General features: G+C 45.4%; 1 protein-coding gene across 1 annotated transcript in view; it reads left to right on the top strand.

The window, feature by feature from the left end:
• LOC126166073 (piggyBac transposable element-derived protein 4-like) overlaps positions 1-15,842 on the top strand; it is a 46,476-nt gene extending 30,634 nt beyond the window's left edge. The window contains exon 2 of the mRNA XM_049920377.1: positions 15,754-15,842. Coding sequence (XP_049776334.1) covers positions 15,754-15,842 — 89 coding nt within the window. The remainder of the gene's footprint in view (positions 1-15,753) is intronic.
• The last annotated feature ends 8,082 nt before the right edge of the window (positions 15,843-23,924 follow it).

Genomic DNA, 23,924 nt, shown 5'->3' with positions numbered 1-23,924 from the left:
TCTTCCATCGTCGCAGACGAGTACGAGAACCATCACTTCGACGAAACGGACGCAGTACATACGGTGATATCGCAAATTGCTTCGTGCTTATTAGGGCTATAAAAGCTAAACAGCTGGGATCATGTTAGTTTGTTTCCACTGAGGTTCCACACCACCGTAGCTCATCTCTGAAAGTAGTGTCTTCTAGTGATTGGTACGTAGATGATTTCAGTCATTTCGCGTTATTGATATTAGCTGGCACAGTCATAATAAGGGGCAGAGTTGGGCAATTGATTAGCAATTCTACTTAGGAAATGTAAACTTTGAAACTTCCTGGCAGATTAAAACTGTGTGCCGGACCGAGACCCGAACTAGGGACCTTTGCCTTTCGCGGGCAAGTGCTCTACCAACTGAGCTACCCAAGCACGACTCACGCCACGTCCTCACAGCTTTACTTCTGCCAATACCTCGTCTCTTACCTTCCAAACTTTACAGAAGCTCTTCTGCGCAGGAGAAATTTTGTGAAACACATTTTTGTATTGCTAGGACGTGAGGAATCGCACTGCCAAGTCAGAGTGCGCGAATTTTTCTATACCCTGTATAGAGACACTTAACGCACGAAACATTTATGTTCTACGTAGTTATCCTGCTGTCTGTTACTTAAAAGTGAACGGTATTTGTAGCAAAGTTGAAATTGTCTATGTTTAATTCAGGTTTCGTTCGAAAATTGTTGATTTGTAACACAAAAAAGAGGGTATTGCACTAAAATTATAGAAAACGGTGCATATTTATAGTAAGATAAAATAAAAAAACAAAAAAATTAAAAATATATTGTTTCAAAACTTTGTCGAATGCATGTAAAACATTTTTCTGTTCTTCATAAACAACTTTCACATTTATCAATAACAAGAGGAAACTCGTGCCTTTCATCATGATGAAGAACGTTCCATTGTGTACAAAATAACAACAATAATAATTATAAACACACTTTTTATGTTTGTGTCCTAAATAGTACGCGCATCAAAAGTAATTGCTTTGGTTACATAAAAACGCAAAATTTGCGTGATCAACTAATGTTTATTATTTATAAAATGTTATTTATATCCTTTAAGGTATAAACTACACGACTGACTAACACTGAATGAGTTCGGTTCTAATTGCATGAAAAAAAAAAAAAAACAACAACAGAAAAACAAAGCGAAGTCGTCGGGTGACAGTTTCTCTCTTACACATTCATTAATGTTTTCTCCCAGCGTGCTGGCAATACTATCGGTAACACTACCATTTACTACGCCATTTATGTGGTAGTTTTGGTAGAGCGCGGCTCTGTAAGTAACACATTGTACCATGACTGGTACAGATAGCTTCGTCATCCTGTATCGGTTCAAACAGATTTCTTTTTAATTGTTAACACGGGCAGTGCAAATTGTTGGGTATTGTCTGAATGGTTCGCATGCAAGTAAGCGAATTCTGGGAGTACTTGTGGTCACTGTCTTGTACAACAGAAAAGCTTTGGTGGAGAGGAGGGTCGCATTCTGTGGTGATTCTCACGACCTGTTCGGCCCATTTTGAAGTTGCGGTTGCCGGGAGTTCATCCCTGACATTCGGCTGCAATGGTGCCTTAAACCCATGGGCCCACTTGAGAAGTAGCAAGTATCCATTCAGCATTGATATCAACAATGGTCAATCCTGTATATAGCCTCCCTTTCTAGACAGTGTGTGGTTTGTTAAACAATAGAGAAAGAACGTTCAAATTTGGTACCAAACCTATTTAATTGCTTATATGTGTAGGAAAACTTGTTCAGCGTTCTCCGATGTTTTCATACTTTAGGACACATTTATTTTAGATACATTCGCTCCAAAAGGGTGCCTGGATTGAGAACTGAGCATCTGGTATTCAAATCATCCAGTTACCTGTGACAACTATCATTCATTTCCTGCCATTCTGATCATTCGCTTCCTGGCTGTCGTCCCGTGTTGACTATGCAACTTGAAGATATAAGTGTCGCTTTCTGTTACAAAAAAATGGCTCTGAGCACTATGAGACTTAACATCTGAGGTCATCAGTCCTCTAGAACTTAGAACTACTTAAACCTAACTAACCTAAGGACATCACACATCCATGCCCGAGGCAGGATTCGAACCTGCGACCGTAGCGGTCGCGCGGTTTCAGACTAAAGCGCTTAGAACCGCTTGGCCACGCCGGTCGGCGCTTTTTGTTACAGCATGAAGTGTTAGCTCCATACGTCGAAGTCGGTGCTCTGATCAGCTCGCTTTTATATAACTGTTTTGTGCACCTGAGATGCGGATTGTGCTTGTGTTGTCGTGTGTGTGAGGTTCTGTATGTATGTATGTATGTGTGTGCGTGTGTGTTTGTGTTTGAGCGTGTCTGTGTGTGTGCGAAAGAGAGAGAGAGAGAGAGAGAGGGAGAGAGAGAGAGAGAGAGAGTACGTGTGAGTTTGTGTGTGTGTGTGTGTTACGAGAAAAAACCACAAAAGCCCATAAACAATACAGACGCTACAGTACAAACAGAAAGAAAACAGTGACACTCATGATAGCACTAACAGAATGAAATGGTACGCATTAACATATAAACACAAATCCACATACAGAATAGCAGACATATTAAAGAAACAACGGATACACATTAATTACATAACAAGAAACACAATGAAATCGCATTTACAAGCAACAGTAGAGAAACCAGATAAGAGCAGATATACGGTACGGTTATAATTCTACTTTCCCTATTTAACCCGTTATAACACGGAAACTAATTACCGTACGAGCACCAAACTTAGTAGCATTAGAGTCCAGAGTATGGGGTGCATGATTTCCATGTATCACATCGCCACCGTCGAGTTCCAACTATGGCCACCAGTGCCATGATCAGTCATCGTGATTTACAGTCTCACACACCTGACCAGTAGCAGCCCACGTGTTGACGTGTTAACATGCACTTGGGCTAAAGGAGCAGGGCATTACTGGTGAAGTTCTATTATCTATTAGCCTCGCGGGATTAGCCGAGCTGTCTTAGGCGCTGCAGTCATGGACTGTGCGGCTGATCCCGGCGGAGGTTCGAGTCCTCCCTCGGGCATGTGTATGTGTGTGTGTGTGTGTGTGTTTGTCCTTAGGGTAATTTAGGTTAAGTAGTGTGTAAGCTTAGGGACTGATGACCTTTTTGTCTATTATCAATTCCGACGACCGGTTGCATCACAGGCGGTTGATGAAATCTTTGTGGCTGTGGCAGACAACAATGCGCGCAATTCCCGATCGTCAGGCAGTGCGCGTGCTGTGTCAAGACAGTTGAACATCCCGTGGTCCACTGTACGGAAGGTGCTTCGAACTATTCTTAAATGGAATCCGAAGAGGATCCATATCTTACAGCAGCTTGCACCGCAGGGCGCACAACGGCATGTTGACTTCGCTCTCCACTTTCTCACAAGGGTTGAAGTTGTCAAGGGCTGGCCCTGTACCACCCAATGGACAGACGAAGCTCATTTTTCTCTGACGGGTTAGGTCAACACAGAATTGTCGAGTATCTTCCCCTCCAATCACTGTGCATGAAGTTCCTCTGTTTGGTGAAGGTGTTACCGTATGGTGTGGCTTCACGGCTGCGTTCATCATTGGCCCATTCTGTTTTGAACAGGTTGGCGCTCAAGGGTCAAAGATATGCCGCGTGACAGGCCAGATGTACTGCGATACGCTTCGCCAGCATGTCACATCCGTCCCACAGGAGAGAGAGACGCATTGAACTCAACAATAATCATGCTCGATGGGTCCCCAACGCACATCGCTCGTGAAGTTCACTTGTTTCGCTGAAACACATTTAGAAACGACCGAATTATCAGCCGATCGTTTCCACCTGATCTCACACACTGTGATTTCTGGTTGAGGGGCCACCTGAAGGACAGGGTTTACTAGGGGAACATTCACAAATCTGCCCATCTGAAGCGCAGCATAAGAGGTGCATTCAAGTTCTAAGGCCTCCGATTTTTTTTTCTCCAGACTGGAAAGAGATAGAAACATGCGCATTGTTTTAAAACGAGGCCGCGTTCATTGTCAATACGTCCCAGAGATGGCACCACCGTACGGCAGATGGAATTTTACCGCCAGCGGCGAGAATGAGAACTGTTTTAAATACTTAAAATGGCGACTTTTTCCTTACTTGAACAGCGCGCAATCATTCGTTTTCTGAATTTGCGTGGTGTGAAACCAATTGAAATTCATCGACAGTTGAAGGAGACATGTGGTGATGGAGTTATGGATGTGTCGAAAGTGCGTTCGTGGGTGCGACAGTTTAATGAAGGCACAACATCGTGTGACAACAAACTGAAAAAAACCTCTGGCTCTCACAAGCCGGTCTGACGACATGATCGAGAAAGTGCAGAGAATTGTTTTGGGGGATCGCCGAATGGCTGCTGAACAGATCGCCTCCAGAGTTGGCATTTCTGTGGGTTCTGTGCACACAATCCTGCATGACGACCTGAAAATGCGAAAAGTGTCATCCAGGTGGGTGCCACGAATGTTGAAGGACGACCACATGGCTGCCCGTGTGGCATGTTGCCGCCGGCCGAAGTGGCCGTGCGGTTAAAGGCGCTGCAGTCTGGAACCGCAAGACCGCTACGGTCGCAGGTTCGAATCCTGCCTCGGGCATGGATGTTTGTGATGTCCTTAGGTTAGTTAGGTTTAACTAGTTCTAAGTTCTAGGGGACTAATAACCTCAGCAGTTGAGTCCCATAGTGCTCAGAGCCATTTGAACCATTTTGTGGCATGTTGCCGAGCAATGTTGACGCGCAACGACAGCATGAATGGGACTTTCTTTTCGTCGGTTGTGACAATGGATGAGACGTGGATGCCATTTTTCAATCCAGAAACAAAGCGCCAGTCAGCTCAATGGAAGCACACAGATTCATCGCCACCAAAAAAATTTCGGGTAACCGCCAGTGATGAAAAAATGATGGTGTCCATGTTCTGGGACAGCGAGGGCGTAATCCTTACCCATTGCGTTCCAAAGGGCACTACGGTAACAGGTGCATCCTACGAAAATGTTTTGAAGAACAAATTCCTTCCTGCACTGCAACAAAAACGTCCGGGAAAGGCTGCGCGTGTGACAACGCACCCGCACATGGAGCTAATGTTACGCAACAGTTTCTTCGTGATAACAACTTTGAAGTGATTCCTCATGCTCCCTACTCACCTGACCTGGCTCCTAGTGACTTTTGGCTTTTTCCAACAATGAAAGACACTCTCCGTGGCCGCACATTCACCAGCTGTGCTGATATTGCCTCAGCGATTTTCCAGTGGTCAAAACAGACTCCTAAAGAAGCCTTCCCGCTGCCATGGGATCATGGCGTCAGCGTTGTGAAAAATGTGTACGTCTGCAGGGCGATTACGTCGAGAAGTAACGCCAGTTTCATCGATTTCGGGTTAGTAGTTAATTAGGAAAAAAAAATCGGAGGCCTTAGAACTTGAATGCACATCGTATCAAGAGAGATAGCCAGCATACCTATGGACGTGCTTCGTTCTGCTGTGCAGAATGCCATACTGTGCTTTCAGACTCTTCTGGACATTGCTGGGCACCATATTGAGCCCCTTTGTAGCAGTAATGGTAACGGTATGTAATGGAATGATGTACCGTAGCAGCACAGTAAAAGTGTTTCAAATGAATTGATTCTGCATTATTTTCCTTGCCCACGTCCCTGACATTAATGCTACCAAGTCTGGTCACCGTACGGTAATTAGTTTCCGTGTTATAAAGTGTTGAATAAGGAAAGTTTAATTAGAACCACACGGTATGTCAGTCAAAATGTCAAGAATGCAGATCAGTCTATCAGATACTAACATGAAAAAATTTCAAACCTAGGTGCTAATAAAGGACATATTAGAAAGTGGAGGAATGAAAATAGCCATTCTACTTTTGTCGACCACCTAGCAAAACGTGGACATGAACCATCTAACATGGAACATGACATCAGAATTATCAGTAAACGGATACAGTAGGAAGCTCTTGACATTTGAGGATAATTTTCAGATACAACTGCCCTGGCAGTGAAGAGGAATATAATTAACGAACCCGTCAATACCAGCAGTAACGCATTGATCATTTAGCCACTAAAATAATAATAAACAGAGATGTAAAACGTTACTAGGCTAAACAACAAATTAATATATATCTCTCTCTGACACACACACACACACACACACACAAACACTAACTACAACGACACACGCATACATAAATGAAACTAACAAATGTCAGACTAATAACAAACAGAGATGTAAAACGTTACTAGGATAAATAACAAATTAATATATATCTCTCTCTGACACACACACGCACACACACACACACACAAACTACAAGGACACACGCATACATAAATGAAACTAACAAATGTCAGACTACCCACAGACACAACATCGCAAACAAAATACGAAGGATTAACACACAGCGGCAGTTGACAGCACTCTGCACTGTAAACACACACATTCGCTATGCAGTGAAAAGTGGAAGTCAAGTTTTGAAATAAATTTGATTGAAAAATCGCCTAAAATCGACCATCTGTAGTACCTAGATCGACTATATACATCTCCAGAACCACGCATATGGATTAACAGCTTGAGAAATCGTAAGTGACAGCAAATGATAGTTTAACGTCACGAATCTTGTGTAGCCAAAGTGGTTTCTAACCTGAAAAACAAGGCAATAACAAGTGAAAACACAATATTGTGACATATTTGTAAGGACTACATAGCATATTTATTATATACATGAAACAAACATGTATTACAGGCATCTGAAGACGCCACACAAGTAAAAGAAGTGATACACGTGTGTCAAAAAAATAAAAATAAAGTAAACTAAACTCCTCTTCACTTAACTGGAAAGACGGAACACAGCTACGTGAAAACTTTATATTATTTGAAACATAATCTTAGCAACTATCAATATATTTATCCCACTGTGAGATAACACTGTCAATCTCAGCATGGAAAAATGTTTGCGGTTGCCAAAGGAACCAGGTGTGCGCCTCTGCGTCCGAAGCCAATCGTCGGTAACGAATGTCTTTCTTCAAGACACCAAAAATACGGAAATCACATGGGGAGAGATCGGATCTGCATGGAGGATGTGTAATAGCTTCCCAGAGAAGCTTCTGCAACCTAGTCGAAACAATAAGCACATGCAACGATACGTGGACACTGCACAAATTGAAGCGAGCCGACAACTCTAAACGTCTAGCAGTGTTGACGGACGGCATCATTCTGTTTCAGGATAACGCCCGCACACTTGTTCCCACGGTTTTTTCGACTTCGCTGCAGATGTTCCATAGGAAGTATTCACACATCCTCCATACACATCCTTATCTCTCCCCTGTGTCGCCCACGTTATTGGAGTCCAGTGGAAAGACATTCTCCACGGGGTCCCGCGTTCGATTCCCGGCAGGGTTGGCGATTTTCTCAGCCCTGGGACTGGGTGTTAGTGTTGTCCTCATCATTTCATCACCTTCATCATTATCATCAGCATTCGTGACAGTGGCTACACTGAACTGTGTGTAAAATCTTGACCCGTGTAAAAATTGTGACTCTGTATGGGTGCTGATGACCGCGCAGTTGAGCGCCGCAAAAACCAAACATCATTATCGTCATCAACATTTTCCACCGTTAATTTGCTTCCGACGAAGAGGTATTGACTGTCTTGACTCACATTGGGACAAATTTATTGACAGTTACGGCGATTCCTTTTGAAATAATAAACAGTTTACTTACTTTCTTCCATTTGTTTCATTTCCATTTGACTACTCTTTATAATTTTTTTAAAGTGTAGATTACATGTGAAGACTATTGAGTGTTTTATAATTCTGTGTTTTTTCTGTTTATTATGTCTGTACCACTACAAGCAATTAATGCCATACGCTAAATATATAAATAAATTCCTGATAATGTCACGCCTCGAATCGTTGTAATATTAACCCATCGTTGCATGACATTTCTTTGGGAAACCAGTTTCAGTGGAAAAATAGGCTGGGTAAGGCTCTGCACACAGAGTACTGTATAACAGATCTGAGCATAGAAGATTTGATTTAATTTTGATTTATTCAACATTTTATGTTTGTTTACATACTGCAACAAACAGACAATAGTGATTAATTATTAATCGTTTGGTTACAGATAAGTGGAAATATAATATGTGCTATCATTAAGTATACTTTTAAGTACATTAAAAATCTAACTAGATGCGATCTAAGTGGCAGAAATAACACATTCTTTCAGGTGCTTTCGCAAGTGCTTACGCACATTCGACTTTCGGCAAATATGTTCGATTTTCAACTGTTTCTGTCAACATAATTACCCTGAAGGGAATCTAGCTCGATGCAGCCAGGCTATGCGTATTTCCAGACGGTAACATCATTCATGTACTAGTGGTTTTCTTGACATTATTCATAAATTTACGGTTTATAGTTAAATGCCAAACCCATGCAATAGAGACTGAAAATAATTTGAGCAATTTGACAAAGAATTTATGACTGGTAGTGGTCTTTTAAAAGAGCGTTTACGGATATTAACCAAGAGTCAGGGTCAGATAACAGACAGCGGATTTCAGTTGTGGAGTACCGGCATACGATGCGGTGACAAAAATCAAAGAATACCTCCAAATATCGCGTCGGGCCTCCATTTTCCTGGCGTAGTGTAGCAGTTCCACGTGGAATGCACTCAATAGATTGTGGGAAGTCCCCTACAGAAATACTGAGCAACGCTGCCTCTATACCAGTGCATAGTATTTCGAAAGCGTTGCCGGTGCAGAATGTTGTCCACGAACTAACCTCTCATAAATGTTCAATGGGATTCATATTGGGTGATCTGGGTGGCCAAACAATTCGCTCGAATTGTGCAGTGTGTTCTGACGTGGCGCATTGTCATTTGTAAACATTCCTTTGTGGTTTGGGAACATGCAGTCCCTGAATGGCTGCAAATAGTTCCAAAATAGCAGAAAATAATCTCTCCGAGTCAATGACCGGTTCAGTTTGACCAGACGGCCCAGTTTATTACATGTAAACACTGCCCACACAGTTCTGGAGCCACCAACAGTTTGTACAGTGACTTGTTAACAGCTTAGGTTGATGCATTCGTGCGTTATGGGCCACATCCGAACCCTACCATCAGAAATCGAGGCACTCATCTGACCAGGCCATGGTTTTCCAGTTGTCTACGATACAACCAATGTGGTCACGAGTCCAGAAGAGGCGCTGCAGGCGATGTTGTGCTCTTAGCAAAGACACTCGCATCGGTCGTGTGCTGCCATAGTTCATTAACGCCAACTTTCGCCGCACTGTCCTACAGATTCATTAATCGTACGTCCGACATTGATTTCTGCGGTTATTCCACGCAGAGTTGCTAGTCTGTTATCACTGACAACTCTACGCAAACGCCGCTGCTGTCGATAATTCAGTGAAGGCCGTAGGCTACTACGTTGTCCATGGTGAAAAGTAATGCCTAAAATCTGGTATTATCTACACAGTGTTGCCACTGTGAATCTAGGAATACCGATATTCAAAATATCCACGGGTGTACTGCCGGTCTACAGTGTCCAACGGGCACAATATTTCGGCGATCATACATGTCGCCATCATCAGGTGAACTGACGGACTGAGCTCCTGTGAACGTGCCGACACGGAGATCCGTACACTATGGCTGCTCAGGGGGAACTGGGTTCGGCCGCGGCGGCGGTCGATTTAAATACCCTCCGCCCGCGGCGCGCTCACTCCGCCGTCCGCGCCCCGCGCCACGGTCGCGCGGTGGAACAGATTGCGACGGCGTCTGAGATGACGTCGGTGGTCGTCACAACTATACATTTGCTCGATTTACTCTTGATTAACCCAATTTAAATCGACCGCCGCAGCGGCCGAACCCAGTTCCCCCTGAGCAGCCATAGCGTACGGATCTCCGTATCGGCAGGTTCACAGGAGCTCAGTTCGTCAGTTCACCTGATGATGGCGACATGTATGATCGCCGAAATATTGTGCCTGTTGGACACTGTAGACCGGCAGTACACCCGTGGATATTTTGATTATCAAATTCGCCGGGAGAAACTCAAGAATCATAGGAATACCGAATTTCCTAAAGGCTTGAAGAACGTAGTGCCCCATGACTGCAGTTCCAACTGAAATTCCGCATTCAAAGTCTGTTAATTCCCGGCGTCGGCTATCATCACGTCGAAAACATTTTCACACGAATCACCTGAGTACAAACACTAGCTCCGTCAATGCACCGCCCTTTTATATCTTGTCTACGCGATACTATCGCCATCTGTGTACGTGTGTATCGCCACCGCATGACATGGCATGCAAGTGATAATTATTAGTTATTAAATACTTCTGTATAGTTTCTGTTTATTATGTCTGTAGCCCCGTTTGCATGTGCCGGCCGCGGTGGTCTAGCGGTTCTGGCGCTGCAGTCCGGAACCGCGGGACTGCTACGGTCGCAGGTTCGAATCCTGCCTCGGGCATGAGTGTGTGTGATGTCCTTAGGTTAGTTAGGTTTAAGTAGTTCTAGGTTCTAGGGGACTTATGACCTAAGATGTTGAGTCTCATAGTGCTCAGAGCCATTTGAACCATTTGAACCCGTTTGCATGTAATTAAATGCTCTAAATCTGCACTGAAGAGCCAAAGAAACTGGTGTAGGCATCTGTATTCAAATACAGAGATATGTAAACAGGCAGAATATGGCACTGCAATCGGCAACGCCTGTATAAGACAACAAGTGTCTGGCGTACTAGTTAGATCGGCTATTGCGGCTGCAGTAACAGCTTATCAAGATTTAAATGCGTTTGAAGGTGGTGTTGTTGTCGGGGCACGAGTGATGGGACATAGTATAGGTAGCGATGAAGTTGGGATTTTCCCATACGACCGTTTCACGAGTGTATCGTGAATATCAGGAATCCGAAAAAACATCAAATCTCCGCCATCACTGTGGCCGGAAAAGGATCCTGCAAGAACGGGACCAAGGTCGAAAGAAGAGAATCGTTCAACGTGACAGAAGTGCAACCCTTTCGCTAATTGCTGCAGGTTTCAATGCAGGGCCATCAACAAGTGTCAGCGTGTGAATCATTCAACGAAACATCATCCATGTGGGCTTTCGGAGCGGAAGGCTCACTCGTGCCCCCTTGATGACAGCACAACACAAAGCTTCACGCCTCGCCTGGGCCTGTCTGCACCGACAATGGACTGTTGATGATTGGAAACATGTTACCTGATCGCACGAGTATCGTCTCAAATTTACTCGAGCGGATGGACGTGTAGGGGCATGGAGACAATGTCATGAATCCAAGGACCCTGCACATCAGCAGGGGACTGTTTAAGCAGCTAGAGGCTCTGTATGGTGTGGGAGGCGTGTGCATTTGTGGTGATATGGGACCCATGATACGTCTAGATACGACTCTGACAGGTAACACGTACGTAAGCATCCTGCCTGATCACCTGCATCCATTCAAGTCAATTTGTAAGTAGGCTGTTTAGATTTTTATGTTGGTAACATCACGTAGCGCTCTGTATGAAAATCACTGCTGTGCTGTGTAGAGTCTGTGGCTGGTTGGCATTGTTGGAATATTCGCTATGGTAGTGTTGAGCAGTTGGATGTGAACAGCGCGTAGCGTTGCGCAGTTGGAGGGGAGCCGCCATTAGTGGTGGATGTGGGGAGAGACATGGCGGAGTTTTGAGAGAGGATGATCTGGACGTGTGTCCATCAGTAAAAGGAAATTTGTAAGACTGGATGTCATGAAACGATATATATATATATATATATATATATATATATATATATATATATATATATAAAATGACTTTTGAACACTATTAAGGTAAATACATTGTTCGTTCTCTACCAAAATCTTTCATTTGTTAACTATGCCTATCATTAGTTAGTGCCTTTAGTAGTTAGAATCTTTTATTTAGCTGGCAGTATTGGCGCTCGCTGTATTGCAGTAGTTCGAGTAACGAAGATTTCTGTGAGGTAAGTGATTCATGAAAGGTATAGGTTATTGTTGGTCAGGGCCATTCTCTTGTAGGGTTTATTGAAAGTCAGATTGCGTTGCGCTAAAAATATTGTGTGTCAGTTTATTGTTGATCAGAATAAGTAAAGAGAGAAATGTCTGAGAACGTTCAGCTCTGCTCAGCAGTTTGAAAATCAAATGACGTAAGGGGTTTACCAGTACAATAAGTCATAAATTTATTAAAGGGGATGTTTCACATTGAGGTTCAAATGGTTCAAATGGCTCTGAGCACTATGGGACTTAACAGCTGAGGTCATCAGTCCCCCTAGAACTTTTTTTTTTTTTTTTTGGGTCATCAGTCTACTGACTGGTTTGATGCGACCCGCCACGAATTTCTTTCCTGTGCTAACCTCTTCATCTCAGAGTAGCACTTGCAACCTACGTCCTCAGTTATTTGCTTGACGTATTACAATCTCTGTCTTCCTCTACAGTTTTTGCCCTCGACAGCTCCCTCTAGTACCATGGAAGTCATTCCCTCATGTCTTAGCAGATGTCCCTTCTCCTTATCAGTGTTTTCCACATATTCCTTTCCTCTCCGATTCTGCGTAGAACCTCCTCATTCCTTACCTTATCAGTCCACCTTATTTTCAACATTCGTCTATAGCACCACATCAAATGCTTCGATTTTCTTCTGTTCCGGTTTTCCCACAGTCCATGTTTCACTACCATACAATGCTGTACTCCAGACGTACATCGTCAGAAATTTCTTCCTCAAATTAAGGCCGGTATTTGATATTAGTAGACTTCTCTTGGCCAGAAATGCCTTTTTTGCCATAGCGAGTCTGCTTTTGATGTCCTCCTTGCTCCGTCCGTCATTGGTTATTTTACTGCCTAGGTAGCAGAATTCTTTAACTTCCTTGACTTCGTGACCATCAATCCTGATGTTAAGTTTCTCGCTGTTCTCATTTCTACTACTTCTCATTACCTTCGTCTTTCTCCGATTTACTCTCAAACCATACTGTGTACTCATTAGACTGTTCATTCCGTTCAGCAGATCATTTAATTCTTCTTCACTTTCACTCAGGATAGCAATGTCATCAGCGAATCGTATCACTGATATCCTTTCACCTTGTATTTTAATTCCACTCCTGAACCTTTCTTTTATTTCCATCATTGCTTCCTCGATGTACAGATTGAAGAGTAGGGGCGAAAGGCTACAGCCTTGTCTTACACCCTTCTTAATACGAGCACTTCGTTCTTGCTCGTCCACTCTTATTATTCCCTCTTAGTTGTTGTACATATCGTATATGACCCGTCTCTCCCTATAGCTTACCCCTACTTTTTTCAGAATCTCGAACAGCTTGCACCATTTTATATTGTCGAACGCTTTTTCCAGGTCGACAAATCCTATGAAAGTGTCTTGATTTTTCTTTAGCCTTGCTTCCATTATTAGCCGTAACGTCAGAATTGCCTCTCTCGTCCCTTTACTTTTCCTAAAGCCAAACTGATCATCACCTAGCGCATTCCTAATTTTCTTTTCCATTCTTCTGTATATTATTCTTGTAAGCAGCTTCGATGCATGAGCTGTTAAGCTGATTGTGCGATAATTCTCGCACTTGTCAGCTCTTGCCGTCTTCGGAATTGTGTGGATGATGCTTTTCCGAAAATCAGATGGTATATCGCCAGACTCATATATTCCACACACCAACGAGAATAGTCGTTTTGTTGCCACTTCCCCCAATGGTTTTAGAAATTCTGATGGAATGTTATCTATCCCTTCTGTCTTATTTGACCGTAAGTCCTCCAAAGCTCTTTTAAATTCCGATTCTAATACTGGATCCCCTATCTCTTCTAAATCGACTCCTGTTTATTCTTCTATCGCATCAGACAAATCTTCACCCTCATAGAGGCTTTCAATGTATTCTTTCCACCTATCTGTTCTCTCCTCTGCATTTAACAGTGGAATTCCCGTTGCACTCTTAATGTTACCACCGTTGCTTTTAATGTCAGCAAAGGCTGTTTTGACTTTCCTGTATGCTGAGTCTGTCCTTCCGACAATCATATCGTTTTCGATGTCTTCACATTTTTCCTGCAGCCATTTCGTCTTAGCTTCCCTGCACTTCCTGTTTATTTCATTCCTCAGCGACTTGTATTTCTGTATTCCTGATTTTCCCGGAACATGTTTGTACTTCCTCCTTTCATCAATCAACTGAAGTATTTCTTCTGTTACCCATGGTTTCTTCGCAGCTACCATCTTTGTACCTATGTTTTCCTTCCCAACTTCTGTTCCTTCCCTAGAACTTAGAACTACTTAAACCTAACTAATCTAAGGACATCACACACATCTATGCCCGAGGCAGGATTCTAACCTGCGACCGTAGCGGTCGTGCGGTTCCAGACTGAACCGCCTAGAACCGCTCAGTCACACCGGCCGGCTTCATATTGTGCACTACGACGGACTTTGGCAATTCCAGCAGGACAATGTGACACCCCATACTTGCAGAATTGCCACAGGGTGGCTCCAGTAACACTCTTCTGAGTTTTGACGCTTTCGCTGGCCACGAAACTCCCCAGACATGAACATTATTGAGCATATCTGGGATGCATTAGAACGTGCTATTCAGAAGAGATCTCCATCCCCTCGTACTCTTACGGATTTATGGACAGTCCTGCAAGATTCCGTCCATCACTACTTTAGACATCAGTCGAGTCCATGGCACGTCTTGTTGTGGCACTGCTGCGTGGTTGTGGAGGCCCTACACTATGTTAGGTAGGTATACCATTTACTTTGGCTCTTCAGTGTGTAAATAGATGGCTGATTATGTTACTCTGCGAAACGTTGCAATATTAAAATATTTTAAGGAATTTGAGAAAGAATTTATTACTGGCAATAGTTTTTGAAAAACATGTTTATAAATTTCAACAATGTGTCATGGCCAGATAACAGGCAATAGCTTTTCATTGCAGAGTATCGGTATAAAATCATATACCGGGTGATCGAAAAGTCAGTATAAATTTGAAAATTTAATAAACAACGGAATAATGTAGATAGAGAGGTAAAAATTGACATACATGCTTGTAATGACATGGGGTTTTATTAGAACCACCCCATATTATATTATAGATCTCTTGCGCGCGTCTTTGGTGATGATCGTGTGCTCAGCCGCCACTTTCGTCATGCTTGGCCTCCCAGGTTCCCAGACCTCAGTCCGTGCGATTATTGGCTTTGGGGTTACCTGAAGTCGCAAGTGTATCGTGATCGACCGACATCTCTAGGGATGCTAAAAGACAACATCCTACGCCAGTGCCTCACCATAACTCCGGACATGCTTTACAGTGCTGTTCACAACATTATTCCTCGACTACAGCTATTGTTGAGAAATGATAGTGGACATATTGAGTATTTCCTGTAAAGAACATCATCTTTGGTTTGGCTTACTTTGTTATGCTAATTATTGCTATTCTGATCAGATGAAGCGTCATCTGTCGGACATTTTTTGAACGTTTGTATTTTTTTTTGTTCTAATAAAAACCCCATGTCATTCTAAGCATGTGTGTCAATTAGTACCTCTATCTACATTATTCCGTGATTTATTTAGTTTTCAAATTTATACTGACTTTTCGATCACCCTGTACTTGTAGCGATACAAACTATCGTATCGAATCTGGCAATTGATGTCGCTAGCTCTGGCGGTACGAATGGAGATCCTGCCGTTGGCGAAATGGCATTCGACGGAAACGGGGGGTGTAACGTGCGGGCGGGGGCCAGAGACGTGCCATTACAGGCGCTCGGGATGACCGCGGACCGCAGATCGCGGCGGTGCTGCCCCTGGCGGCGCGCGCCGGCGGCTGCTCCCTGCTCCCCCGCGCCTAAGCCCCGTTATCAGGGCGGCACACGCCCCTGTAATTGCCCGGCCCCAATCGCCGGCCGCCGGCCGCGCAAGACGGGATTACACGCCGCCGGATAATCCCCAAAAATGCAGAAATATGGCCGCCGCCTGCTTATATCACTTACAAGAGCGGGGGCAGCAGCAGCAGCGACGGCGCCAGAGAGGGCCGCTACATATTCATATGTTGGCTGTAGCGAGCGAGACCGCCGGGAGAGACACACAGGGCTGCCCGTTAAAAATGGAGGCTGCAGGGATGGTGGCGGATAGGGGGGAATAAAAAGAAACACCGAGCAAAGAGAGCAGTCAGTGCAGCGGGGCCGCCTCGCACAAATATGCAAATCCGCGGACGCGGCTGCCTTAACTTCTCATTAGGAGAGGCCAGTAATAGCCGAGCAGGGAACGGGCTAGCCGCGATCGGCGCACGCCGCAGTGCAGTGCTCGCTGGACTCCACCGCGCAACATGCGCAGGTGTTGTTCCGCGGCTACACGGGTAAGCTTCTTAGCGCCGGGACAACCATTCTCTCCGGGCCACCACGTAGCTCGCTCGCTGCAGCCACGTAAGCGGAATGAAGGTCGTCCGCTGTAGTCAACATGCTCTTACTGGCGCCGTCCAGTTCTTCACTTTTTGCGAGTCCAGTCTTTATAAGGAGTTAGTTGGTAATACTGTCTTCCATGGCTCCTTGCAACCTTTACTTGAACGGGATAAACAGTGTGTGTGAGACGAGTGATGTACACGGGGACAAAGATTAGGAAACGGTCCCTGAGAATCTTTCTTTCTTTCTTTTGCTACTGCCTTTATCCCGCACTGCGCGCAGGGTCGGCAGCGTTAAGTACGGAATTGGCATCGTTAAGTTTAAGGGGTGGCCGGATGCCCTTCCTGCCCCCACCCCATACGGAAGTAGTGTACCCCAGCTGTGTGCGTCTAGTGTAAATCGTGAAACAGTGCGATTGTGTTTCAAATATCTGCGAGTAGTGGAACTGAGGCGGGACACGGGGACCAGCCCGGTATTCACATAGAAGATGTGGAAAACCGCCTAAAAACCACATCCGGGCTGGCCGTCACACCAGCCATCGTCGGTAATCCGCCGGGCGGATTCGATCCGGGACCGCCGCACCTACCAGAGTCCAGGAAGCAGCGCGTTAGCGCTCTCGGCTACCCTGGCGGGTCGAAACGGTCCCTGAGAATACAAGGAGCAAAATAGTTCACATGGGCATGTCGCCAGAAATCAAAGGTGTCTGTGTTACAGACTATTTACTAATTTATCATGCCAGTACAGTACGATGGTTTGTTGATTGATTTGGATGAGGGGATCAAACAGCGAGGCCATCAGTCGTATCAGATTAGGGAAGGATGGGGAAGGATGTCAGCCACGCCATTTCAAAGGAATCATCTCGGCATTTGCCTCAAGCGATTTAGGAAAATCACGGAAACCTGTTATCAGGATGGCCGGACGCGGGTTTGAACCGTCGTCCTCCCGATTGCCAGTATGCTAACTACTGCGCCACCTCGCTCGGTTCAGTACGATACAGCGCACTACATACTGTGACGAGATCACTGTTAGCCAGAATTTACTCCTGCCGGTGAGACCGAGCGGTTCTAGGCGGTTCAGTCTGGAACCGCGCGACTGCTACGGTCGCAGGTTCAAATCCTGCCCCTCGGGCACGGATGTGCGTGATGTCCTTAGGTCAGTTAGGTTTAAGTAGTTCTAAGTTCTAGGGTACTGATGACCTCAGATGTTAAGTACCATAGTGCTCAGAGCCATTTGAACCAGAATTTACACTGCGCACGTTGTGATGTGGTGCGAAGTAGATTTCCCAAAGCGAGCTATGCGATGGAGCATTCACACTTCACGCAATGAGATCCCATCCGATATGAAGCAGATTTCCCAAACCGATGCTATAGTTCGATCTCGCCATCGGGCTGTAGTATTTGCTGCGCTGTCTTGAAACGATGTCGTTTCTCCTCGACCCAGGAACTTCGTTTTTAGTAGAAAACAGTTCTCTCAGAATTCAAGGCAGTCGTGAACTGGTGCATAACATCAACAAGGAGACGATGGCTGCACAAGAATTCCATCATTTGTACAGATACTTGAGAAAAGATGGAAATAAATTTTGGAAATAATTCAGAATGATTACAGACACATTTCATTATATTGTTTCAGGTAGATTACAGAAGCACAACAAAAATTTTACGAAGGCTGTTACCTCTGAAGAGAAAATTATGATCACCATCGGGAACAATACTCTATTAAAGCTTACCAAACACTTTTTACGATCTGTGATTTACAATTTTGTGAATTTTCACCATATTTTAGACTTACGCCATAGCTGTTATCAGGTCGAAGTAATGTTAATGACAGTTCATTGAAACTATCAAAGGCTCCATATTGTTATGTGTTCGAAATGACGCTATCAGCCTGCCGCTGTGGCCGACCGGTTCTAGGCACTTCGATCTGGAACCGCGCGACCGCTACGGTCGCAGGTTTGAATCCTGCCTCGGGCATGGATGTGTGTGCCGTCCTTAGGTTAGTTGAGTTTAAGTATTTCTAAGTTCTAGGGAACTGATGACCTCAGATGTTCATTCCCATAGTGCTCAGAGCCATCTGAACCAATTTTTGACGCTTTCAGCTCGAGAATTTTCAGGCCCGTTACACGGAATGAAAGGAAGTACAGTGGAAGAGCGTGAAGAATGTTCCAGTTCTTCCCATAAAATCTACTGCTTTATAATTCTAGCTCTCAACTGAGATCCACGCGATTGTCTCCCCATAATTGGCAGCATACTCAGTATAAAATGATAATTGACATCCTGCGCTTAAGCTTCTGACATTTCTTGAACAACAATTTTCAGCTTTTTTTCCCTGTATTGTGTAACCCTGGGTTAGTAGAGTTCATTGGTCTCTTACTTTGGTTGTCAGGGTATCAGAGTATGGGAGGGGGGGAGGGGGGGCGGCAGAGCCTCGAAGAATTGGCTTGAAACGATCGCACGAGACGCAAACTCGTCTTCGACTACGCTGGAGTCATCACATCTCATCGTTGGGCTCAGACTGCAGTCCAAACGTGTACCGCGCTGTTCCATTGTTAAGCCAGGCACCTCTACTGTGACGCGATTTCGCCGCGTCATCGCTCGGGTCGCATCACATCGCACTGCAGGCAGGGTAAATTCAGCCTTATACAAGGTGGTCGAAGCGGCCCCCACTGGCCTATAAGCATGCACAAACACGATACACCAGCAACTGATGCACACTTTCAGATGTGCCTTGCCGCAACTGAATGGCTCCACAGGTAGCGTGAATTCGTTATTCAAATGTCTGCGTGTCCAGGAAGGGCTTCGGATACTCGACTTCTTACAGGAGCCACCCCAGCTAGTAAAATAAAAGGTCGAGTTCCGGTGACTGGTGGGGGGGGGGGGGAGGGGGGGGACATACGATTGGATCACTTTGTCTAGTCCATCGGTTAGAGTAGATGTTGTCGAGATGGCTCTCCACGAAAACGCGAAAGTGAGCTGGAACACCATTGTGTAGAATCACGTTACTCTTCTTAATACCAAAAGCATGCCTTCCAGCAAGAGATGCAGGGTTACCCGCAGGCAGCGGCTGAACTGGTGTAGATGACTCTCTTCCGCCGTACCATGGGGGTCTCCGTAGCCGTGAAGGCCCACTATGCTGTCCCCCACCTCCCCCAATCCTCCAAAATACACTCCTGGAAATTGAAATAAGAACACCGTGAATTCATTGTCCCAGGAAGGGGAAACTTTATTGACACATTCCTGGGGTCAGATACATCACATGATCACACTGACAGAACCACAGGCACATAGACACAGGCAACAGAGCATGCACAATGTCGGCACTAGTACAGTGTATATCCACCTTTCGCAGCAATGCAGGCTGCTATTCTCCCATGGAGACGATCGTAGAGATGCTGGATGTAGTCCTGTGGAACGGCTTCTCATGCCATTTCCACCTGGCGCCTCAGTTGGACCAGCGTTCGTGCTGGACGTGCAGACCGCGTGAGACGACGCTTCATCCAGTCCCAAACATGCTCAATGGGGGACAGATCCGGAGATCTTGCTGGCCAGGGTAGTTGACTTACACCTTCTAGAGCACGTTGGGTGGCACGGGATACATGCAGACGTGCATTGTCCTGTTGGAACAGCAAGTTCTCTTGCCGGTCTAGGAATGGTAGAACGATGGGTTCGATGACGGTTTGGATGTACCGTGCACTATTCAGTGTCCCCTCGACGATCACCAGTGGTGTACGGCCAGTGTAGGAGATCGCTCCCCACACCATGATGCCGGGTGTTGGCCCTGTGTGCCTCGGTCATATGCAGTCCTGATTGTGGCGCTCACCTGCACGGCGCCAAACACGCATACGACCATCATTGGCACCAAGGCAGAAGCGACTCTCATCGCTGAAGACGACACGTCTCCATTCGTCCCTCCATTCACGCCTGTCGCGACACCACTGGAGGCGGGCTACACGATGTTGGGGCGTGAGCGGAAGACGGCCTAACGGTGTGCGGGACCGTAGCCCAGCTTCATGGAGACGGTTGCGAATGGTCCTCGCCGATACCCCAGGAGCAACAGTGTCCCTAATTTGCTGGGAAGTGGCGGTGCGGTCCCCTACGGCACTGCGTAGGATCCTACGGTCTTGACGTGCATCCGTGCGTCGCTGCGGTCCGGTCCCAGGTCGACGGGCACGTGCACCTTCCGCCGACCTCTGGCGACAACATCGATGTACTGTGGAGACCTCACGCCCCACGTGTTGAGCAATTCGGCGGTACGTCCACCCGGCCTCCCGCATGCCCACTATACGCCCTCGCTCAAAGTCCGTCAACTGCACATACGGTTCACGTCCACGCTGTCGCGGCATGCTACCAGTGTTAAAGACTGCGATGGAGCTCCGTATGCCACGGCAAACTGGCTGACACTGACGGCGGCGGTGCACAAATGCTGCGCAGCTAGCGCCATTCGACGGCCAACACCGCGGTTCCTGGTGTGTCCGCTGTGCCGTGCGTGTGATCATTGCTTGTACAGCCCTCTCGCAGTGTCCGGAGCAAGTATGGTGGGTCTGACACACCGGTGTCAATGTGTTCTTTTTTCCATTTCCAGGAGTGTAGTAGTCTCATCTGTGAAAGGGTGAATAACAGAAATCCCTGCACGTTGGTGGCCCGTGCGACTAACCAGAGTCCAAATCAACACTGCGGAAGCCAGTCCTTGGGTAATAAATTCTGCATGGATTGGGAGTGATATGGATAGAGACAGTTGTTTGGAAGAATGTTTGCCGGCCGCGGTGGTCTAGCGGTTCTGGCGCTGCAGTCCGGAACCGCGGCACTGCTACGGTCGCAGGTTCGAATCCTGCCTCGGGCATGGGTGTATGTGATGTCCTTAGGTTAGTTAGGTTTAAGTAGTTCTAAGTTCTAGGGGACTCATGACCTCAGATGTGAAGTCCCATAGTGCTCAGAGCCATTTTTGGGGAGAATGTTTGTCGTCTGGCTTTGCCCCATGCTGGTGAGCCACATGACAGACGCTAATAACTAAACTCCGTCCGAGAAAGACTTGGAAGGCCCATCGGTGCCGACCGACCACCGGGTCATCCTTCAGCCGACGGGTGTCACTAGATGTGAATATTGCATGTGGTTAGCACACCGCTCTTCCGGTCGTTGTCAGCTTTCGTTATCGGAGCTCCGCTTCTCAACTAAGTAGCTCCTCAATTGACTTCACAAGGGCTGAGAACATCCTGCTCGCCAGCATTCCTCAGGTAGACCCGGACGGTCACCCATCCAAATTCCAGCCAGGCCCAACAGCGCTTAACTTGGGTGACCTCATGGGAATCTGTGTTACCACTGTGGAAAGGCTGTTGGCTTGAGTGGTGCTTGTACCGGAACATATTCTGCCGGGTTCAACACCTGTTCCTGTTTGTGAATCTGCCTCACACGAACGACGGAACACTGTTGCATACAGTTAATGGTGCGGTTCTTATCAGCGCTGACTCTTTACCAGTATAGCTGTGCTGCCACTGCCGTTTGTCAATGCAGACCATGTCTGCCTGTTCCTGGGTGGTATTTCGAGTCATCGTATCTCAGCTCTACACTCCACTACACACACACACACACACACACACACACACACACACACACACATGAACAGGGGCGCACGCGCTCCCTCGTACACGCCGAAGTAATTCGGCAACAACAGCAAGCGGACAGCTCACAGTACCAACGAGAGAACGGGTCGCGCTCATGCACATCACTGCCCTCTTGAGTGTGGGGGAGATCACTTACGTGGTGTGTTCTCATCTGTGTTTTCAACCATTGAAGCCTAGCCTGTCAAAGATATTTTATCTCCACCTTCAAATAGGTGACCTCCCTTAGAACGTATTTCTGTCCGTATGTCTGTATGACGTTCCTTGCTCATTATCTCACGGTTCTTTTTCGACAGTTTTTCCAAATTTAGCAAAAGCATCCAGTGAAAATTAGTGTCAATGTCGTTCAAAATCATCGAAAACCACTAACATTAAACAAAGCTGCACTGCCAGATGTAATCTTTATCAGTGTCAGTATGTAATTAGCAGCTTACTTAGCTCCAACTTCAATCGTAATGTACCATATTTCCCCTGCAAAAAAATCTCGGCCTCATGGTTCGAAACAACATAGGTAACATATATCTACAAGAAGGATAACATTAATGATCCTCAAAAATACTGTTCAGTCTCACTGATGTCCATCAGTTGTAGAATCCTAGAACATATTCTGAACTCAAACGTAACGAGGTATTTCAAACAGAATGACATCCTCCGTGCCAGTCAGCGCGCTTTCCGAAAACATCGATCATGTGAAACCCAGCCTCTGCTGATATTCTGAAACGCCTGGACCAAGGTAATCAGGCGAATGCTTAATTTCTTGACTTCTGAAACGATTTCATTCGATACCAGGTCAACGCTTATTAACAAAAGTTTTATTATATAGGACGTCAAAGAAAATTTGTGACTAGGTTGAGGATTTATTGGCAAGGAAGATGCATCAGCTTGCCTGGAGAGCCAGCAACGGAAGTTGTAGTATCTTTAGTCATTTACCAAGGACGTATTTTCTATCCTTTTTCGTCTTATATTAATGGCCTGAAAGACAATATTTTTAGTTGATTCAGATTTTTGCGGATGTAATCTATAATGAAATACTGTGTAAAAACCTTGCGATAATGCCCAGTGAGATAGTGGTGAGATTTCAAGGTGCTCCAAGACTGGCACTTTATTTAAATGTTCAGAAATGTAAAATCGTGCGCTTCACAAAATACAGATATGTACTCGTAGTATCCTGTGACTAAAATGTGGATGAGTCACCTCTTGGTTCCCCTCTACAACTTTTACCCTCCACACTGCCCTCCAAAACTAAACTGGTGATCCCTTGATGCCCCAGAATATTCCCTACCAACCGATCCCTTCTTCTAGTCAAGTTGTGCCACAAATTTCTCTTCTCTCCAATTCTATTCCATACCGCGTCATTAGTTAGGTGATCTACCCATCTAATCTTCAGCATTCTTCTGCAGCATCACATTTCGAAAGCTCCTATTCTCTTCTTGTCTAAACTATTTATCGTCCATGTTTCACTTCCATACATGGCTACACTCCATGCAAATACTTTCAGAAACGACTTCCTGATACTTAAAATTATACTCGCTGTTAACAAATTTCTCTTCTTCAGAACCGCTTTCCTTGCCATTGCCAGTCTACATTTTATGTTCTCTCTACTTCGACCATCATCAGTTATTTTGCTCCCCAAATAGTAAAACACCTTTACTACTTTAAGTGTCTCATTTCCTTATCTAATTGCAGCAGCATCACACGATTTAATTCGACTACATTCCATTACCCTCGTTTTGCTTTTGTTGATGTTCATCTTCTATCCTCCTTTCAAGACACTGTCCATTCCATTTAACTGCTCTTCCAGGTCTCGACAGAATTACAATATCATCAGCGAACCTCAAAATTCTTATTTCTTCTCCATGGATTTTAATACAAACTCCGAATTTTTCTTTTGTTTCCTTTACTGCTTGCTCAATATACAGATT

Source organism: Schistocerca cancellata, chromosome 1 (genome assembly GCF_023864275.1).
Source record: "Schistocerca cancellata isolate TAMUIC-IGC-003103 chromosome 1, iqSchCanc2.1, whole genome shotgun sequence".
In the NCBI taxonomy this organism is placed as follows: Eukaryota; Metazoa; Arthropoda; class Insecta; order Orthoptera; family Acrididae; genus Schistocerca; species Schistocerca cancellata.
Note: the sequence above shows the minus strand (reverse complement) of the source record. Positions and strands in the feature narration are given on the sequence as shown.